The sequence below is a fragment of the Neoarius graeffei genome, chromosome 8 (genome assembly GCF_027579695.1).
Source record: "Neoarius graeffei isolate fNeoGra1 chromosome 8, fNeoGra1.pri, whole genome shotgun sequence".
NCBI classification, from domain to species: Eukaryota; Metazoa; Chordata; class Actinopteri; order Siluriformes; family Ariidae; genus Neoarius; species Neoarius graeffei.
Genome location: NC_083576.1, coordinates 22,823,700 through 22,846,064, shown reverse-complemented (window position 1 = coordinate 22,846,064; position 22,365 = coordinate 22,823,700). Strand labels below are relative to the sequence as shown.

The 22,365-nt window shown below is 41.5% G+C and overlaps 1 protein-coding gene across 1 annotated transcript in view; it reads left to right on the top strand.

Annotated features, from left to right (window-relative positions):
• The window catches only part of polr1a (RNA polymerase I subunit A), a 59,658-nt gene extending 39,223 nt beyond the window's left edge, over window positions 1–20,435 (top strand). The window contains exons 21-34 of the mRNA XM_060927431.1: window positions 749–831; window positions 3,277–3,442; window positions 3,635–3,862; window positions 7,279–7,493; window positions 7,605–7,772; window positions 7,993–8,128; window positions 10,541–10,701; window positions 11,075–11,204; window positions 11,299–11,406; window positions 11,640–11,885; window positions 18,244–18,444; window positions 18,783–18,900; window positions 18,984–19,148; window positions 19,248–20,435. Coding sequence (XP_060783414.1) covers window positions 749–831; window positions 3,277–3,442; window positions 3,635–3,862; window positions 7,279–7,493; window positions 7,605–7,772; window positions 7,993–8,128; window positions 10,541–10,701; window positions 11,075–11,204; window positions 11,299–11,406; window positions 11,640–11,885; window positions 18,244–18,444; window positions 18,783–18,900; window positions 18,984–19,148; window positions 19,248–19,348 — 2,226 coding nt within the window. The 3' untranslated portion in view covers window positions 19,349–20,435. The remainder of the gene's footprint in view (window positions 1–748; window positions 832–3,276; window positions 3,443–3,634; window positions 3,863–7,278; window positions 7,494–7,604; window positions 7,773–7,992; window positions 8,129–10,540; window positions 10,702–11,074; window positions 11,205–11,298; window positions 11,407–11,639; window positions 11,886–18,243; window positions 18,445–18,782; window positions 18,901–18,983; window positions 19,149–19,247) is intronic.
• Window positions 20,436–22,365: the final 1,930 nt, after the last annotated feature.

Sequence of the window (22,365 nt, the reverse complement as noted above, 5' to 3'; positions counted from 1 at the left end):
CCCACTCACTCACACACACACACACACACACACACACACACGCACGCGCGCACTCTCTCACGCAGAGACACTCTCATTCTCACACACACACACACACACACACACACACACACACACACACACACACAACCTCTCACGCAGAGACACTCTCATTCTCACACACACACACACACACACACACACACACACACACACACACACAACCTCTCACACAGAGACACGCTCACTCACTCTCACACACAGCACACGATGTGCTTATTACGTGTCAATTTGCGCATGCAGGACACTTTTGGGTCGTTTTCCGTTCATATTGGAGATCGCATACAAGTCTCATATAATTGGTAATGTGAACGGCCTAACAAAAAAATCGGATTTCACAACAAATCAGATATGGGTCGTTTCAGGTTGCAGTCTGAACATAGTGTAAAACATCAGACTTGTTAACTAAAGAACCAGACAGAAACAAAGATGGAGATTTCCTTAATTGGACTCATTCTGTTTTAATAGACATTGATGAGTAGATATTGATGCACTGTCATGAGTTATGCAAAACAAGCCAATTGAAATACTACTGTCATATCTGTATTATACTCATAGTGTTGTGCTATCAGTTCGTGTGTACTTCAGTGTGAATTGGTAAGATTGCTCATGAGCCTGAGAATGTAAAGGTTTTTAAGATGCTTTCATTAATGCTGTAAATCATATGATATTTTCTGGTTGATTTATTCTTATTACTATTGATTTTCAGGAATTTTTTTTCCATTGTATGGCTGGTCGTGAAGGCCTGGTGGACACGGCTGTTAAAACTAGTCGTTCTGGCTATCTGCAAAGGTAAGGCAGTCGGAAGCCTCAGTGGCGAACCATTACTATTTGAGCTGGGACTTCAGCTCAGCCAAAACTTAGCCAGACACACCAAAAAAGCAACAAGGCAAGGGATTAGCAGCAGGGTGCCAGGTAGCTCCGTTGCGTGTGGTTGTTGATGTTGATTTTAAAAGTACCTCAGTAAATTACATAGGGAAATTAATACTTAAGTCTGAGTGAAAAATACTCTAGCGAGTGTACGTGGAAGGAGTCTGGAGACAGAAATCTTAGTTTCTCGGTTGTTAGCCTGTGCTACTTGCTCTCGATAGCACTGGCTTGACTGCTTTATTAGCATTCGTTAACACGACTGATGAACGCTACACCGGCTGGAAGATGACTTCACTGCTGCGCCGACGGCGCCAATTCACAATTAAGTTGGTGTTGGCCTTCGAGCAGGCAGAGGGCTATGAATTTTAGTCCCTCCTACTATAGATCAAAATCTGATTGGTTAATTCATCAGTCACTTCCTACATAAACATACACTGCCATGGCCTTCTGTCCCGGCAATGAAGTCCAAACCAGTGAGTGAGCCAGCTCTAAACTCTTCTCAACCTAGAGACAACAAATAAAAAACCTCATTGGATAACTTTTATTTTAATGTTTTCAGGACAATAATCCTTTCATTTCTGAATCAAATTTGATAGAAAATGAAGCCAAATTAGAAGAGAATAATTAATGAAATTATGAAAGAAATTAAATATAACCTTTGAAGTGCTGATCTGTTTGGGCCTTCTCTGATGGTTCCCCTCTGGGAAGTTAGGACAGATTTTACATGGGTTACAGATTTAAACAGGAATGAGTGAATCTAATCTCATTGCTCGAACACACCTGACTCAATTATACAATAATTACATTTTATAATAGCGATATACAGGGGAACTAAATTCTATCTGCTTCCCTGATTCGTCCCCAGCGTCTGTAACACCATACCCACCCCAGCCACATTCTATTGTGTCATATAAATCTGTTCTCACTGTAAGTGTACCAGCTGAAATATATTTTAATAATTATACATTTGGTACATTTTATTTACAAGCGTAAGACATTTTACATGTTAAAAACCCTTATAAAGGGGGTACTATAAGAAGAAAAAAGTAAAGGTTTCTTAAAGAATGTGGCCTAATTACATGAGGTGAGAAAAATGGGAGTGAGGAGACTGAAGCACTTAAGATACACTCTAAAATCATTGGCTTTACCCTGTGCTGTTCCTACTCTCCCCTTTCCTGTAGAGCTCTGTAATGAACAGTTCTGAACAGGCACAATGGTCACACAGCTAATAAAGAGGCTAGTAATGACTACTTAGTAGGGTGCATCAGTTGCCCCCTAAAAATGAAAAGTTCCTCCGATCATGATGCATTTTTGTTTTTATGTTCCTTTTGGTAAGAAAACACACTGGGTGAAATATTTTGACAAAATTCAAAAGTTTAATGGTGGCACCAGGAGCTCAAAGTTATGGAAAAAGTTGCTATTTTATGACAAAATTTCGATCACTTTTCATGAAACATTATGGCACCTTATAGAGTATACCAGATATCTCAGATACACATTTTTAGTCCATATTCTAAATATATTATCAAGCACAGTTTGAGTTTTAGCTGTTCATTGAATCATTGTTCAACTACTTTTAAACAATACAAATGTATTATGAATCACATTAATGCTTCTCAATCCCTTGCAAAGGTTCTTAACATGATCTCTGGGTCACAAGAAATCAATAAATGGAGTCCAACATTGTGATTCAAACCTTACGCAAAAACATAAAATAAGCTTTTTTTTGGCAAAAAATGAACCTCATGGTGCCACCATTAGACTTTTGAATATGGTCAAAAAAATTTACAGGATGTCTTTATTGGTGAAAAGGAACACCCAAACAAAACTGCATCAGATTTTATGAAAGTGAGGGCAACTGATGCACCCTACTACTTAGCATTATCTTATGTAAAGATTTTCTTAGTACCTACAGTGGATATAGAAAGTGTACACACCCTGTTAAAATTATAGGTTTTTCTCATCTCATTATCTCTAGCCACTTTATCCTGTTCTGCAGGGTCGCAGGCAAGCTGGAGCCTATCCCAGCTCTGACTACGGGCGAAAGGCGGGGTACACCCTGGACAAGTCGCCAGGTCATCACAGGGCTGACACATAGACACAGACAACCATTCACACCTACGGTCAATTTAGAGTCACCAGTTAACCTAACCTGCATGCCTTTGGACTGTGGGGGAAACCGGAGCACCCGGAGGAAACCCACGCGGACACGGGGAGAACATGCAAACTCCACACAGAAAGGCCCTCGCCAGCCACGGGGCTCGAACCCGGACCTTCTTGCTGTGAGGCGACAACGCTAACCACTACACCACTGTGCCGCCCTCTTTATTAGTGTGTTGTGCTGAATTTTTTTTTTCCATGTTGTAGATGTGTGATAAAGCACCTTGAGGGACTGGTGGTTCAGTATGACTTGACGGTGAGGGACAGTGATGGCAGTGTGGTGCAGTTCCTCTATGGAGAGGATGGCCTGGACATTCCCAAAACTCAATTCCTGCAGCCTCGTCAATTCCCTTTCCTCAAAGACAACTTTGAGGTAGGACACACTGCTTAACTAGTGTTTGCACATCTAAAGGATCTTACCACGCAGTTTAAGGCTATTCATTCTCATACTTTTGACAGTCGCTTCTTTGTTGACGCACATTTCATTTATCTGTCAAAGCTGTCTTGTCTATAGAACAATAATGAAGGTATGAAAATGGAGCTTTTTTTTCCTTTGCTTTTGAAGGTTTTCAGAAAATCACAGTGCTTGGATGATGTGCTGGCTAAACTAGACCCACAGGCAGTTCATCGCCACTTTAAGGCCATTAAGAAGTGGAAGGCTAAGCACAAGCATTCGTCTCCCAGAGATGGCGCCTTCCTGCTCTTCTCTCAGAAGAAATTGAGCAAGATTAAGGCTCAGGCTGAAGCCCAGGGTGGAGAGTTCATCAACGGGAGAGATAATACTACTCTACAAGTAATGAGACGTTTAAAACATCCAGTGTTGTAGTCGAGTCACTAAACCTCAAGTTCGAGTCCAGTCTCGAGTCCCCAGTGTTCAAATCCCAGTCAAGTCCAAGTCATTGAAAAAAGTTTCAAGTCAAGTCCAAGACTCGAACCGCACCATTTGACGGTGGCTGTTTTAGCACCATTAACATTAGTTTGTTCCTGAACACGACGTGTGAACAGGTGAATGTGCATTCTCTTTGTCAGGGAGTGCGAAGTATTCTGTCAGAGATGGTTGGGAGACGGATATAAGCGCAGAAGGTGTGTTTATTAATACAAGTGAAGACAGGTGAACAATCCAGAACAGCAGGCAAAATCGTAAAACAGTGAAACATGCAATAGGTCGAGCGAGGCACAAACAGGTTATCGTACACTAGGCAGAATCAAAGACGAGAAACAGGAAATCAGGGATCAGGAAACCAAACAAGGCTCGGTAATATGTCAGCAGTGCAACTCAATACTTCACAAATTAAGTGTGTGTTCACAGTTTTTATATAGCCATGCTGATTGCGCCTTAATCCTGTGCAGGTGTGAGTCGTTTACAGCGCACACACACGCGAGAGAGAGTCCACTTGGCGTGCGCGTGCTGTCCAAAGCACCCGAGAGTCTATCTGATGCACACGTCAAGGCACGCAGGTGTGACACTCTTGCACAAAATTAATGTAGATATAAATACCTTATGCCAGATTCTTATGGCATGTTACAAAAAGTAAGGAAAAAATCAGAGTCCTCGTCTCCAATTTACGAGTACTAATGCAGTTAATGCACGAGTCCAAGTCCGAGTCATCAGTGCTCAAGTCCAAGTCAAGTCACGAGTCCTTAAAATTGGGGCACGAGTCGGACTCAAGTACTACAAGCCTGAAAACATCTGACCCTAATTTAAAGTAATGGAAGATATTGGGGCTTGGAAACATGGCCAAAAATGTTATCATGATGGAGCATTTCCAGTATTGTTTGATATTGGTATTTAGTGACTCTTATATTTCTGTAACTATTTTAGTATTAAATGCTCATGACTAATATATAAAATATACATAGTATTAAAAAAATACACGTAACGCACAAACTTTGTGTTTAAATACAACCTTAGACTTGCAATCATTGGCCATTTTTCAGGTAAACATAGTCTAGGTGCACTTTATACAACTCTACAGACTGTAAAATTGGTCTTGTTCAGCCTCACTGTACCACATCCATCAGTGCACAGGGACCCCTACAAACCCACCACTGACCAGATATTATTTGCATGCTCAGCTGGGGCTTTTTTTTTTTCTCCATGCAAAATTTGTGGTCATCATCCTCTAGTATTTTGAGTTTCTAACCACAGAAGTGCTGTTGGCTGATCACTTATGGTTCGTGGACTGTATCTGAACCCATCAGTCACCCAGGAAATCCCAGCCACGCTGATGTGCTTGATGCACTCAAATCAGTTCAACACACACCACCATTCTACTTTAATTTCAGTGTCACTGATATTATACTCAGTTCAGTTCAGTTTAAATTTATTGTCCCAAAGGGAAACTTGTCTTACAGTCAGGTACAGATACACATAAATAGCACACAGATACACAAAGACACAAAAAGGAAAAGTGACACAAACTAATATAAATAGACAAACTAATATAAAGAAACTGTCTTACCCATCTATATTTCTGGCACATGGTCATCAGACTCATTTGTGTGCAATAAAGCAAATTTGTGCAAATTGAGCAGACGTATTGCACTAGGGATAAAAGAGTGTCTTGTCCTATTGGACTTATAAAAGGGGACTCTTAGGCCCTGTCCACACGGCACCGGATTCAGGTGAATCTGATAAAATTGTTTATCGTTTCGGCCTGGCGTCCACACGGCACCGGCGTTTTGGGTGCCCCAAAAAGAAATCTTTTGAGAACGGGTTCCAGAGTGGAAAGATCTGGCAACGGCGCCGTTGCGAAGTCGTCTGGATGAGTACAACGGATTTGTTTACGATGATGTCACAACCACATGTGCTTCACGCCGGGTAGAAGTGTAACGAACTCGATGCGAGTTGTCAACAAATCCTATAACTTGGTTCATGAAACGCGCTTACAAAATATTTTCACTGTGAATATTTATTGTGTAATGGTGCAAAGTGAGAGAGAGAGAGAGAGAGAGAGTAGCCCTTAGGGCAGAGTCAATCCCGCCAGCAAAAATAGGGAAAAAAAAAGAGCGATCTCACCTCTTCAGATGTTGGTTTAAGTCCTACAATACATTCCTCAAAAAGGGCGTAGAAGAACAAATTAATCCATCAACGTGTAGCATTCAATTTATTCCGGACCATTAAAGACGCCGCCTTCCGCATAGCATCATACGTCATCCTCGCCGCCATATTGGATGGGTCAAAGCGGAGAATAAAGATGCCTCATTCATGTGCTGCGTTTAACTGTACCAACAGATTTGCCGTCCAAACGAGATCACATGGGATTACCTTTCACAGGTGAGACTGGAAAAATACTTTTCCTTGTATTTGGTCATTATAACGTAATTTTACGAACAGATTTTTCTGACTGTGGCTAATATGAAGTCTCACGCATAATAGTTTATGCGCATGCGTCCTTACTTCTATTGTTCTGGTGTCTCCGATGGGACCGTCTTACAGCGCACCTAGAGGTGTGGCATGTGTATTGCATCGTTTTCAGCAAGCGTTGCGTTGCCATATGGACCTGATATTTTACTGATCCGTTGCCCATGTGGACGCGATATTATTTTTTTTTAATCTCGTTGCCGTTGTCGTGTGGATGTAGCTTTAGTTTTCGGCCTGAGGGGAGAGCTTCAAATGAACAATGAAGAGGGTGATCTTTAAAGTCCAATATTGACCCTGCCTTCTGGATGACCTGTTTCTCATAAATTGACAGCAGGGATAACTGTGGACAGCCAATCAGCTTCCCAGCCACCTTTACAATATGGCTGAGATTGTTTTTATCCCTAACATTGATGCCCCCATACCAGGCAATAAAAGAAAAGGTGAGAACAGATTCTATAAAAGATTTGTAAAATAAAACCAACATAACCTTATCAACACCAAACACATTGAGCTTCCTAAGGAAGTACAAACGTTGTTGCCCCTTCTTGCAAATGACCTCAGTATTCACATCAAATTTGAGCCTGTTGTCTATGATTGTGCCCAAATATTTATACTGGTCAACCAACTCTATGTAACTTCCATTAATATCAGTCAGTGATGAAGAACAAGGTTGGTTTCTTCTAAAATCAATGACCATATCTTTTGTCTTTGAGGTGTTTAAATGAAGACCAAACTTGTCACAGCGCCACCTACAGTGGCACAAATAAACATAACTCGGATGGTGCACTGCAGTTTACTGTGATTCTACAAATTTTTCTAAGAACATGTTATTTTGTTTGTCACAGTTGATGGAGAGTTGGAAAACTATGGATGAATCCAGCCGTGTCAAGTATCTAAAGAAGACAGCCCACTGCCCAGATCCATGTCTCGCTGTTTACCGGCCTGACATCTGTTTCGGTTCTGTGTCTGAAACGTTTGAATCCCTCATCGAGTCCTACCTCAGTCAGTTCAACATCATGCAGGAATTTCACTCTTCATCCGAATATGTTGACAATGAGAGGTGGGAAATTTTTTACAAGTTCCAAATAGCTGTCTGGGGAATTGGCAAAACATTTGAAAATAAAGAATAGCTATTGATTCCCACATCATTGTGTGTATGCTTGCTTTCCAGATTAAAGCATCTGTTGCACCTGAAGTGGCAGAGAGCGTTGTGTGAGCCGGGAGAGGCTGTGGGGCTGCTGGCTGCTCAGAGTATCGGTGAACCTTCCACTCAGATGACTCTCAACACCTTTCACTTTGCAGGCAGAGGAGAGATGAACGTCACTCTGGGTATTCCCAGGTCTGTTTGAGTCACCCTGTCATGATGAAGCATGTAATATGATTGATATCAAAAGCAGATGATCATGATACAGCTTTAAAGGTTGTTGCTTTAAGGTCACATAATGGATATAAAAAAAAAAAAATTATAAACTGTTGAAATACATCTAATCAAAACCAGGTCAACAATACAAATGTCTAAAATGTGGAACAGTGGATACATTTTTTTTTTTTAATTCTAGGTTGCGTGAAATTCTTATGATTGCTAGCGCCAACATCAAGACCCCCATGATGAGCATTCCTGTTTTAAGCAACAAGAAAGCTTTAAAACGAGTGAAGACCCTGCAGAAGAAGCTCACACGTGTGTGTCTGGCAGAGGTACATGTGCTCAATTTAATGACAATACTTTTAGATATTCATTAATTCAGTGAACTTTTCCTCACACTTTAGTAGCTTCTGTAAAATATCTGCTCAGGGCAAAACCTGTAGCATCCCAGGTCTCTGTAGCGTCCCACGTCCTGTATAAGAGAGAAAGGACAACTGATGCATGGCAGCAACATTGCATTAGCAGACACTCTTATCCAGAGTGACGGACAACAAGTGGGGGAAATTACACTATTCATAGTTTTCACTGACGTCACGGCATTCCGGGGAACGCCCTCCAGCCGCCATCTTGTGGGTCAAACAAAACGGACCATCGCCATTACCGGCTATGTTATGTCGGACGAATTTATGAAGTTATATAGTCAGTTTTCTAAAATAAAGATCAATGTCGGCAAAATCAAGCAAACAGAAGTATATAGATACATTAGACAACATCTCACGACAACGGTATGCAGCCAAACTGGCCTTGATTGGGGGAATTGACCCCTACGAAGTGGACAAAGATGCATTTTCAAGTGACTATGCAGGGCTGCCATCCATATCGTACCCTGATATTGTGAACTATTTCGTGAATAGTAAAAGTGCCTGCACACTTGACGACCTCAAAGCATACAAGTCGCTGGAGTCATACAATTATTTTGTCTGTGGCTGGGTCCGTGAAGTCCACCATATAAAAACAAGTGACAGTCGTGTCCTAATTACAGCCAAGGTATGTAAACATTGGAATTTTAGAGCTCTCAACACTGCATATAAATGTGTGTGTATAATATCAAGTTGATTTAAGACAAATTTTACATCCATTAGTGGTATTACAGTACCATGTCGGTGTACAATGTAAACGTACACTCAGCGGTTCCAGTTAGGCATTCTCCAGAGATTGTTTACACGATGTTTTGGTTTCGGGCGGCACGGTGGTGTAGTGGTTAGCGCTGTCGCCTCACAGCAAGAAGGTCCTGGGTTCGAGCCCCGGGGCCGGCGAGGGCCTTTATGTGTGGAGTTTGCATGTTCTCCCCGTGTCCGCGTGGGTTTCCTCCGGGTGCTCCGGTTTCCCCCACAGTCCAAAGACATGCAGGTTAGGTTAACTGGTGACTCGAAATTGACCGTAGGTGTGAATGTGAGTGTGAATGGTTGTCTGTGTCTATGTGTCAGCCCTGTGATGACCTGGCGACTTGTCCAGGGTGTACCCCGCCTTTCGCCTGTAGTCAGCTGGGATAGGCTCCAGCTTGCCTGCGACCCTGTAGAAGGATAAAGCGGCTAGAGATAATGAGATGAGATGTGATGTTTTGGTTTCCAAAAACAAACTTAAACACAATTGATTGTTTATTTCAGGGGTGTCCAAACTGATCCATAAAGGGCCGTGTGGCTGCAGGTTTTCATTCCAGCCATGCAGCAGCACACCTCATTTGGCTTATTCAATCAACTGACACACCCACCCCTTTAATCAAGGGTGGGTGTGGCTGCAAGTATTTGACTGTGTGAAGACAGTTCAGTTGATTGAATGAGCCAAGTCAGGTGTGCTGCTGCATGGCTGGAATGAAAACCTGCAGCCACACGGCCCTTTATGGATCAGTTTGGACACCCCTGGTTTATTTAAACAACTTACCACTTATAAAATGATCGGAGCAGACTTTGCTGTGTTTGGAAGGCTGATAATCCTTGCGGTTGATTCTCGCAAGCCATAGATTTCTCCTTTGTATGCTGAGTTTCTTTGTTTGCTCACCTTCGTGCTCCCGTACAGTGGGAATTCCATAAAAGCTCCGCTTGACGTCATCATCTGACCTATTACGACAGCCGTGAATACAACAGGTGTGCACCATTGCTAGCTTTAAATAGCCTGCTTGGGTTCTTTTGAAGACTTTGTACTCGTGCGTTACAATGTGTGCTCAGTGACCCGTACGGTAAGCTTGACCCACAAGATGGCCGCCACTAGGGAATCCCCGACTCTGTGACGTCATGTGCAAACTATGTATACTCCTGGAGCGGCAATGGTTAAGGGCCTTGCTCAAGGGCTCAACAGTGGCAGCTCGTCAGTGCTGGGGCTTGAACTAATGACCTTCAGAGCAGTAACCCAGCACCTTAAACTTTGAGCCACAGCTGCCCATGTATTGAATCAGGACATAAGTCACTTTTACTCATCTATTCATCATATTGCCTGTTCATACATTTAGATTTTTAGGCTGGGCAGTGTTTATGCATGGTTTGGGGATGTGATGTTGGAGGGAACAGTACTTGTTCAAATGTACCTTTCCCATTCACCTAAAGATGCTAGCACTAATGCTTCATTTAAAAGAAGGTTTGAAAATCAGCGCTGACCTGTTATGCTCTGATCCCAAGTAGCTCTTGTTCATTAATATAAACCTGTATAGGAAAAAAGGATGGCGCTAAAATCCTTTTTAAACTCCCCAGGTGTTGCACAAAGTGGATGTGGTAGAGACACTTCGACTGGAAGGTAAAAGAGGCCAGAAGAAACGAATCTTCACCATCACATTCCACTTCCTTCCTCCAGAGCGGTACCAGCAGGATAAGTTGCTGCTTCCCCAGCAGATCCTCCGCTTCATGGAAGACAGGCGAGTTCAGCTTTCTGCTAACTCGTTTCAAATTTACTGCCCTATCCACATAAGAGTGCAGGTCTAAATACTCCTAGGATGTATTAAAACATTTAATTTCACTATCTGACTCTTGAACGTACATTTGACAATCAAAACCCCTCTCATCTTAGTTTAAGAAAAATGCATATAAAATCATGATTTAGCATAGAATAACTGGAAACTGATTTATATATTAATAAACACAATGTAATCGATAACTTTTGATTATGGATTACAGCAGGTCCATTTGATGATTATAAATGTGTGTAGTAAAAATCTTACCAAGATATAATTCATGCAAGTATAGAAAACTAGCAGATGTGATATTTCTGTGCTATTTTATTTCCTCCAGATTCTTCTTTTTATTGCTTGACGCCATCAAGAAACTGAGTGCCAAGCTGGCCTCTATAAATTCAGTGGACACACGCAAGGCCACAGCGAAAGACACCGGTAATGATGCAGAGGGCTCCACTAATAGAGCAGTAAGTTTCAGAACATCTGAAATTTTTTCTTTAATCAGTATTGGAGCATAAATGGTGAGTTAAACTGTGGTGCTCACATGCTGAGTGTTCTCAGGATGATGGAGATGAGGAAGCAGAGGAGGGCAGAGTGGTGGACGATGAGGCAAATGAAGGGGACGCAGATGCCACTGACGCCAAGAGGAAGGAAAAGCAAGAGGAGGAGGTAAAGAACAGGACACAAACGCCTTTGTCATATCTGTTACATGTCTACAGATCTTGTTCCTTGTGTTCCTAAAGAAAGCTACGAGTCAGTATCTCTCAAATTAGATGTTCCCGTTGTCACATACATGTTTCTACCTTGTTTGATTACTTAAAAGCATATTAGTTGTACTTGCAGGCTTATTAGTGGTAGAAACGGAGGCAGAAAAAAGTTTTAGCAACTGTTTTGTATTGCAGGTTGACTATGAGAGTGAGGAGGGGGAGAAGAGTGGGGATGAAGACCAAGAAGAGGTGACGGAACAACCAGAGGAAGAGGTGGACTCGGAGCAACTATCTGAGGAGAGGCATGACAACAGCCAACCCGCCAGCCAACAGAATGTGGATGGAGACACACAGGAATCAATGAGAGTCAACAAAGTGCTGCAGCTCAGCTCCAGCATTGAGGCCTACAAATATGACCAGCAGAAAGGCCTGTGGTGTGAGGTACAGTCATATAGTGTTCCTTGGATATTGCACTGTGTTTCATTGTTATTGAATATCATACCACCAGAGAGCCTTCTGTATAGGAGTGGGAGACTATTGGGGGGGTTTAGATTGTTTTTCCAGTAATGCATGGATTAAAGTTTTCCGTCGCTACGACGGATTTCCTTCAACTGGGAGCGCTAAAGGTCAATAATGAGAGTGATGCAGATCCGAGGGAAAAAAGGGTGACACCGATGTGATTTAGAACTTCACCAAGCTGCTGTGATTGCCTGTTGTTGAACCCTTTCTTGTGCTATGTTTGAGTATATGTAAAGGAATAAGTTGTTGCACTAGATAGGCATAAATAAATAAATACAGCCTACGCTACTGTCTAGTCCCGGGGAGGCTCGGCGTAGGCCACTGATGAAACTATTTGGCTGTCCTACTACTGGGCAACTAGGTTACTTGTCTACTACTAATACTAGGCCTTTTGTAGTAGTAGTAATAATGATATTTGCCTATTGAAAGGTGATCAGGTGAAAAGTTGAAGCCGCAGCAAGACCTTTGCTATTAAGCCTTTTGTAGGTTAAACAGGCTTCGGCAGACAACGTTCTGGAAAGGCTGTGTTTTTCTTTGGTTTGATTAGCCTACGATTTAATCTTTAAACATTATGGTTTCAGCAGTTCGCTTAAACATTGGAGGCTGCAGAGTCGGGCTGCAAGATTTCCCGACACTTGTTTAAGATGCCAAACTTCATAGTAAGAAGAAAATAATTCCACAGTGTTTAGTGCCTCGTCAGTCTCAAAAATTAATAGTGAAGGACCAACGCGAATTAAGTCCCAAAAAAACATCTCGTAGGCCTATATTTTACATTTTCAAAAAAGTCCGGAATTGGATGTCGGTCAGTGGAGTGTAATGAAGTGTCTCATTCACTAAGCACAAAAGGTCAGAAAACAGTGGAGAAAACAGCGATTGCTTAAATAGGCTACTAATGTTTTACATTAGTAATTTAATGTATGTGACAAATAAATTAGATTAAATAGATAAAGAAGCGAATACTCCAAAGCTCAAAATTCAGGAAAGTGGCTCCGGTGTCGCAAGTGCACAAGAACAGTTATTTGAAAGTTAACCTGATGAATTTGCGCGTGCGAGTTCATGAAGAACTGGGACAATTGGCATTCGGTGAAAGATTCACACCTATGACTCATTATATTCACGCGCGCCCTCTCGCCCACTGTTGCTTCGTTTTCCCGATTTACACAAGTGTCTGAAGATGGAGTTTTCAGAAATCTCCACTCTGCCCAGAGTTTGCGAAAGTAGCTGTTTTCAGTGACTGAAACCTCCGTATAGATGTGAATGAGCGGTGCAACCGAATAAATAAATATGCGTCTTTTTTATCCGGCTACATGTAGGCTATCACTGCGCAAAGCCTCTAATGTTGAAATGGTAGTAATATTTGTTAAAGTAATAGTAGGCTAATTTCCACATTAATCGGTAAAATGGCACAAGGGATGTGATGGGGGGGGTGGCCGTTTTATAAGGGGGATGATTTGAGATTTTTATTTCAGAAGGGGGATGCCTCCCCCAACTCGAGTACTGCGTATAAGGCCATATTTCACCTGACATGGGCCCTTCGATTTCCATCACTAGAGCGCGTCAAATTACTTTCGGTTTTGCCAGCATGGACACACTTCTTTTAAATGAAGGCACAGATGTGTCAGACATCGGCAAAACGGTAAAGAATAAGTGGAGATGGGCTTGGCTAAATGAAATGGGCGATAATGGCAAGCCATTTAGTTAATGGTGCAAAAAGATGAAAATGGCAGGTATGCGCTTTTGTGTCGTTTGCCATAAAAAAAAAGTCTATGGAAGCAATGGCAAAAAACTAGATGCCTTTGGCTTCACTGCGAAGAAGCAGAAAAAGTGAACTTTCACTTTACTTTTCTTGCAAGTTCTTTCTGTTCCACTCTTTTGAAAGCATGGTTCAAGTTCGACTGCACTTGCACTTTTCTCTTAACCACTGTTGTGCATTACTAAAGTATTGTTGAAATAACTTTGCACTTTGCGCTGAAAACTTGATGTTTCATCATTTATAGCCAGTAATGACAATGGTAAAGTCTTGCCTTAGCTTTAGTCATTTGTTAAAATTATGTAAATGTACTATAAGTAGGGGCTGAGGGGATAATGGACAACACGGCGTTTAAAATTTGACGCATCGCTGATGTGGTAGGGGCCAACGACATGGAGCTTTTTTTCAGTCAGATGATTTTTTTTTTTTTGCTTTAATCCATGAGTAATGTAAGAAATCTTGTTTGGGCCAAAAATGAGTCAAAAGACTCCAAAATATCTTTTGTCAACTTTAATTGTATAACTCTTTCAACAGAACAAGGAAAGTAGATATAAAGAGGCATTATAGCTGGAGAATAAACCAGTAAAAAAAAAAAGTCTTCATGGACCTCGCTTTGTGCACAGGGGCATTGTCATACTGGAACATGTTTGGCTCAACTTCCAGTAAAGAGAAATTGCAGCATACATAAACATCAGATAAATAGATAATTGTATGCTTTGGACTTCGTGGGAAGAGTTTGGAGAAGACCTACATTTGGGTTTGATGGTCAGTTGTCCACAAATAGACTTGGGGTGATTATGTGAAATTTAATTACGATTACTTGTAAAGTTTAGATTACAATTATGATTACATCACATGTACCACGATTACAATTACAATTACTTGAACACAATTACGATTACAGCAAATACTGTGCCGAATTATGTTATGGACAAGTGCTTTTGACCTATTTGGGGACAAATTAGGAGCAATATTATTCAATGAATCAAATTATGAAAATAAAGGGAAAAAAACAAGAATGTTAGTTTTACTTGCAACATTTTATTATAATTTTTCATTATGTATGTTTTCACATATAGTCTCTATTATTAACGTAAAATGTAATGTAAAACTGGCCAGTGTACATTAAAGTGCAAGAGACTATATGTGAAAACATTCATCATTTCTTTCTTCTATTTCTGATGAGCAGATCGGTTGATATGCGTGCGCTGTAGTGCATACACAGGAAAAATGACTGAGCAGTTTTTTCCAGAGTTAAAAGTATTTTCCGCAAAATAGTTAATTTTGCCCTATTTTGAGTTCAGAGAGTAAAAGTTGGAGTGGGAGCAAAATTGCAGAGTAATTGTGTAACAGTTGGTCGTGGCTCTGAACTGAGTAGAATAGTACAGGAGTTCATTTTAAGACCCACTGAATAGAGTCAAATACCAAAATAAAGTCAAATACCAGAGAAATTAAGCTGCTGTAAAAATTGGTTTCAGAACTGTGTTGGAATGTGTGAAAAAAAACATGGTGACTTGATCTGATGGGATTAAGTGTTGGCAGTGGGAGGGGTTTTCACTCTTCTCATTGAATGTGAATGGAAATCTTTTACCCCTCCCACCTAGTCTGGCTAACGTGACTTCAAAGCTCTGCGAGCATTTGGTCTGGCAAAGATATTAAGCCCAACCGTTTCCCAAAGCGCGTGGTTGACCCGCCTCCCTGAAATGCCTCAGTTTGCTACTGGTCGAAGCCAGAAAAGGCTGTGACGAAGCTTAAACCAATCACATCACTCTTTCCTCTGACGTATGTGACGTGACGGACACTGCTTGAGTAACAGGAAGAAGATAAATACCTCCAGGGCTGCTCTTTGCTCCGTTTTCAATGAGAACTTCTCGTTGAATGCTTTCAATACAGCATCTACCGCTGTGTCAAAGGCTTGCTGCTGCTCCATGTTCGTAATGTTTCTAGTGAATGAAGCGCTTCCGGCATAGATTCTGTAAACAATCTATGGCTTCCGGTCGCAGTTCTACTACGTCACTGCCTTGAACACGCCTCTACCCAGGGCCGTTGGAGATGCTCAAAGTTGATTGGCTCCCGATTTTTCGGGAGCTTGGAAGAGCTGGAGATAGCTTGCCTGGCCAGACTAAGCTCGCAACAGGCCCTCGTGTTGCGTCACGCTTAGGATGGGCGGGCCCAGGCTACCTCCCACCGCCAACCATTTATCCCCAAACAATAGGACATAAATGTATATAATATAATAAATGTAATAGGACATAATTGGCCAAATCAATGAAGCAGATTTAAGTTTTTGTGCTTGATACATTCCTAAGACTGAACAGAATCACCTCAAGTGACCAAAACGGTTCGACAAAATGGGTAAGGTCATGTTTTTTCACACATTCCAACACAGTTCTAAAACTGCATTTTTAGAACATCTTCATTTATCTGTTATTTTTTTTAAAGTACAATTATGAAATATATACTACATAGACATTATTGTAGCTGAACTTGTGCTGAATACAAAAAAAAGTCATATGACTGAAAATACTGCTTAGATTTGTTGAAATTGATGATAAAATCAGAGCATGATAAAATCAGAGCATGCCAAAAAATACCCTCAGACCCCAGAGGGTTTAAGTCTGCTGACCTTGTAGGTAAATGGACCAAAGATGTTCAGTATACACAAGGTACCAATGTTCTTCACTTATATTTTTACCATCATGTAATTTTGTTATACTTATATGATTACCATTATTGGTACCTACGATTACAATTACAGCACGTTTTCTGAGTAAAATTACGATTACATTATGATTACATAAAAAATGTAATCGATTACAATCAATTATGATTACAATTACGATTACCCCATGTCTATCCACAAACCTTTAGCCATGTTGTGTATACTGTATATGACCACATATTGGATATGTGGAAGTTATTTCCTGTTATCCCTTACATTAATGTTGCTATAAAGAGTTTTTCCCTCTCAAGCTGCTCATGTTTCCTCTCTCACAGCAAAGTCCTCTATATTGAAGACTTTCTTGTGTCCAAAAACTTACTGTCCCTTACAAACCACTGCTACTGGAGAGTCCTACCATAAACGTTCAAATAAGTTTGAGTTAATAAAGCTTCATTCTTCTTTTGGCTGCTCCCGATTAGGGGTCGCCACAGCGGATCTTTCATCTCCATTGCTCCCTGTCTTCCGCATCCTTCTCTACCACACCTGCCACTTTCATGTCCTCTCTCACCACATCCATGTATCTCCTCTTTGGCCTTCCTCGTTTTCGTGTGCCTGGCAGCTCCATCCTCAACATTCTCCTTCCAACATGCTCTGCATCTCTTCTCAGGATGTGCCCATACCATCTCAGTCTCATCTCTCTTAGCTTCATTCCCAAGCTCTCCACATGTGCTGTCCCTCTGATGTGCTTGTTCCTTATCCTGTCCAACCTTGTCACTCCCATCGCTAACCTTAACATCCTCAACTCCGCCACCTCCAACTTTGCCTCCTGTCTCTTTGTTAAGGGTCCGGTCTCCAATCCATACATCACAGCTGGTCTCTCTACTGTCTTATACAGCTTACCTTTCACTTTTACTGCGACTTTCTTATCACAAATGACTCCCGAAATCTTTCTCCAACTGCTCCACCCTGCCTGCACTCTCCTTCTCACCTCACTATCGCAGCCCCCATTTTCCTGCACAGTTGACCCCAGGGACTTGAATTCACCAACTTTCTTTACGTCTACTCCTTGCATCTTCACTACACTCTCATCCCTATTCTCATTGATGCGCATGTATTCTGTTTTGCTACTGTTCACTTTCATTCCTCTTTGTTCCAGTGCATACCTCCATCTCTCCAAACCCAACTCAACCTCCTTTCTACTTTCACCACATATCACATCATCCGCAAACATCATGTTCCATGCTGACTCTTGCCTCACTTCATCTGTCAAGCTATCCATCACTATGGCAAACAAGAAAGGACTCAAAGCAGATCCTTGATGGAGTCCCACCTTCACCTTGAACCATTCAGTCGTTCCAACTGCACACCTCACTGCTGTTTCACTGTTCTCATACATGTCTTGCACCACTCTAATATACTTCTCATTCACTCCACACTTTCTCATACAATACCATAACTCATCTCTCGGCACTCTATCGTATGCCTTCTCCAGGTCTACAAACACACAATATAGCTTTCTCTGGCCTTCTCTGTACTTCTCCATCAACATTCTGAAAGCAAAAAATTGCATCCGATGTGCTCTTCCTTGGCATAAACCCGTACTGCTGTTCAGATTGCTACCTGTCTTCTCAATCTCGCCTCCAGTACCCTTTCCCATAGCTTCATGGTGTGGCTCATCATGAAGTTATGGATTTCCCTGTGCTTAATAAAGCTTCATTGTTTTAGCTAAATGTTTTCTTTTGTTAACCATCAAGACATTTTTTTTTGTTTATTATTAGCCTTAGATTATCCACAGTACAAGTCCTCCTTACATTGGCAGAGTACCACATTTCATCCTGGTGAATTTTGTCTTCTTTTTTTCTCCCCAGGTTACCCTGGTGCTCCCAGTAAGCAAAGTGCACTTTGACCTGACCTCTCTGGTGGTAGCACAAGCTCAGAACGCAGTAATCATGGAAACGAAAGGTATTACGCGTTGTTTACTTAACGAAGTGACCACTAAGCAGGGTCCCAAGGAACTGGTTCTGAACACCGAGGGCATCAACATGCAGGAGATGTTCAGGCATGGAGATGTGAGTTCACTTATTCTGTAGCACTTTTAGGATATGAAAAGCGAATGTAGTACCTTCCCATTTGTGGAAAGGAGAAGAGGTTTTTGAAATCTTGTTAATTTCCCCTTGAAAACTTCAGTACGCACAGGGATGAGGTGTGGTGGTAGTTTCACAGGGAAATCCTATACAGTCTTCACTGTATGCTGCTGCAAACATATATCTGCTCAACCGCTCTGGGCTAGCGTTTCTAAACATTGTTTTTTCTATACGTTTTGCTAGATGTAGAGGGAGCGAAAATAAAATTATATTTGATACTTTAGCAGGCTGAAGGAATCTCGTTTATCTATCTCTGTTTTAAGGTTCTCGACCTGAATCGTTTATATTCAAATGAGATCCATGCCATGGCCAACACGTACGGTATTGAAGTGGCTCTGAGGGTCATTGAGAAGGAGATTAAAGACGTGTTTGCTGTTTATGGTAAGTCTGTGTTCACAAAGTTGGGTTCGTTTCATGGTTATGTGCGACCTGCAGTTCACTGCTGCTCCTTTTTGTCTGTGCAGGTATCGAAGTGGACCCACGGCATCTCTCCCTAGTGGCCGATTACATGTGCTTTGAAGGCGTGTACAAACCCCTCAACCGCTTCGGCATTCAGTCCAACAGCTCCCCGTTGCAACAGATGACCTTTGAGACCAGCTATAAGTTTTTGAAACAAGCCACTATGTTGGGTATGGACGATTGTCAGTTCAGTATAAAAAATAAGCAGACCATTGCTAGAAATATGAACATGTATGATATTATTGTCGTCTTTTTCTTTTGCTTTATAGGCTTGCATGATAAGTTGAATTCACCCTCAGCTTGCTTGGTTGTGGGAAAACTTGTGAAAGGAGGAACTGGGCTCTTTGACCTCAAGCAGCCCTTACAGTGACCCTGAACGCTGACTTGAGCAACAGACACGTTGTTCAGTTTTAGACAGGAGAATAGATGGCAGTGTTTTACTGTGACAAGTATTGTTCAGTATGTTAAATGATTTTATTTAAAAAATATATATATTTTGTCTGTTGTCCCTTCTATGTCTGTATTTCTCATTGTGTATCTGTATGTCCAAAAAAACACTGCTTTCAGTTCCATCAACCTAGATTAGACATAATTATGTGGAAGTACACTGCAAAAAATATCTTGGCAAATGAAAATAGTTGGAACAAGCTAGAATTTCCTGTTAGAAGAATACAAGACACCAATTCTGAGATTATTAAACCTAGTTCTAGATTGCAACCAACTTATTCCAAGATGTCTTAGCAAGTAAACATACATATATTGCCAAAAGTATTTGCTCACCCATCCAAATTATCAGAATCAGGTGTTCCAATCACTTCCATGGCCACAGGTGTATAAAATCAAGCACCTAGGCATGCAGACTGTTTTTACAGTTTGGAGCTGGCCCCTTCCTCTTCCAACATGACTGTGCACAAGTGCACAAAGCAAGGTCCATAAAGACATGGATGACAGAGTCTGGTGTGGATGAACTTGACTGGCCTGCACAGAGTCCTGACCTCAACCCGATAGAACACCTTTGGGATGAATTAGAGTGGAGACTGAGAGCCAGGCCTTCTCGTCCAACATCAGTGTGTGACCTCACAAATGTGCTTCTGGAAGAATGTTCAAAAATTCCCATAAACACACCCCTAAACCTTGTGGACAGCCTTCCCAGAAGAGTTGAAGCTGTTCTAGCTGCAAAGGGTGGACCGACGTCATATTGAACCCTATGGATTAGGAATGGGATGTCACTTAAGCTCATGTGTGAGTCAAGGCAGGTGAGCAAATACTTTTGGCAGTATAGTGTATCTGTCCATGCAGCAAAATAATTTCACTAGTATTAAGTAATTTTCTCAAATTGTTTTCAATTTTTTGCAGTGTAAATGGGTGGAGAAAGCACACGGTTATGTATATAGTCCAAACCCTTATGACCTGTTGTAGGTGTGAAAGCATGATTAAAAATAGTGAAATAATTATAATAGTCAGTCACAGGCTGATGTTGATCTTAGTGTAGGTGTTGATTTTGGTTATCAAAAACAGTTCAGTTGTATTACTTAGTGCTGTCCATCACTATGTGAACACAGATGTGTAGATTTTTTAATTTGCGCTAGTAGCACTAGTGCAAATGGTTACCCTCACTCAGGATCTTTCTACTTTATATATTATTATTATCTCATCTCATTATCTCTAGCCGCTTCTGGAGCCTATCCCAGCTGACTACGGGCGAAAGGTGGGGTACACCCTGGACAAGTCGCCAGGTCATCACAGGGCTGACACATAGACACAGACAACCATTCACACTCACATTCACACCTACGGTCAATTTAGAGTCACCAGTTAACCTAACCTGCATGTCTTTGGACTGTGGGGGAAACCGGAGCACCCGGAGGAAACCCACGCGGACACGGGGAGAACATGCAAACTCCACACAGAAAGGCCCTTGCCAGCCACGGGGCTCGAACCCGGACCTTCTTGCTGTGAGGCGACAGCACTAACCACTACACCACCGTGCCGCCCAGTATTATTATTCTCAATGTTTTTAGGGCACTATTTCTCTCTCTTTTCAACCAATTATCACCAAATTTCATATGAAGAATAGCTCTGGGCTGAATTAAGTTGCTATGACTTTTGGTGCTGATCCGGATCACTGAAACAGAATAATGCATGAAAAACGGGCTATTTTCCCCCCTCACTAAGCATCATTATCTCTTACTGTTCCTGATCTATAGGGTACGGTGACCAGACGGCCTGGTTTGTAAGAGCTAGCGCAAATCACTGTGACTTTAGTCACAGTATCCATCTAGTTGTTGTTATTCTAACGTTTTTTTAGGATGACATTTCTCCCCCAGTTTTCAACCGTGCATCACCAAATTTCACTTGCTGAACAGCTTTGGGCTGAATTTACATTGCTATGACACTTGGTGCTCATCCGGATCACCGAATTGGAATGATTCATGAAAAACAGGCTTTTTTTCAGTCACTTATAACTCTGTCAAATTTTCATGATTTTTTTTTCAGGGTGGCAGGGTGCAACTTTTCCTCACATTCTCTCTCCTCTTACCGTTCCAGATCTATGGGGCACCGTTTCCGAACCACTGGACCCCAGCCCACTAATAGGCCATCAGGGCCGCAAATTTTTTTTTTCCAAGTTTGAAGTCAAATACTAAATAGTTCAGGATGTCGTAGTGTCCCAAATCCGGTAACTGGTTTGCTGTACACTTTAAGTGGAATAAATACATTTGTGGGTAAATTAAGAACACCATGCCTTTTGTCACAATCGTGTTCTGCATTTAACCCCCATGCACACAGAGAGCAGTGTGCAGAATAAATAAATACGTTTGTGGGTAAATTATATGGATCTGTGATGCCTGCATGATGAGAAGAGCAAGGAAGCTCAAGCGGCTGTGGTTTGTTTACATCCCAAACTAAAACTTGTAGCGTCCAAGCAAACATCATAAATACACGTACAAAGCCCCGAAATTCCTCCTTACCTGGGCATAAACAATACAGGACTTATTTTGTAGTGTCTTGATCCCCAGATCTTTAACCCAGCCCCAGATAAAAAGTTGTATACCTGTATGCTCTTCCAGGTCTTCATCTGTTTGTCCGTGGAGAATGATGTCTGCAACACCAGGTAGTCCGAAATGTCGGGGAACTCAACGGATGGATAATTTTCCAACTCATAGGGAAAAATTCTTCTTTGTTAATGTGTAAGGATCTATTCCATTGAGTGGTTTCTATATCCACTTCTTGGTTTTAATAATTTGCTTGTTTGCTGGATACAAACATGGCAGTGACCAGACTTCACTTTTGAATAATCCCTTTTGACTGAGAATACCCTGCATGCATGGTTTAGCTTCTGGCATATCCATACAGTTTTAATACATTTGCTACAATTAAAAGTGTGTG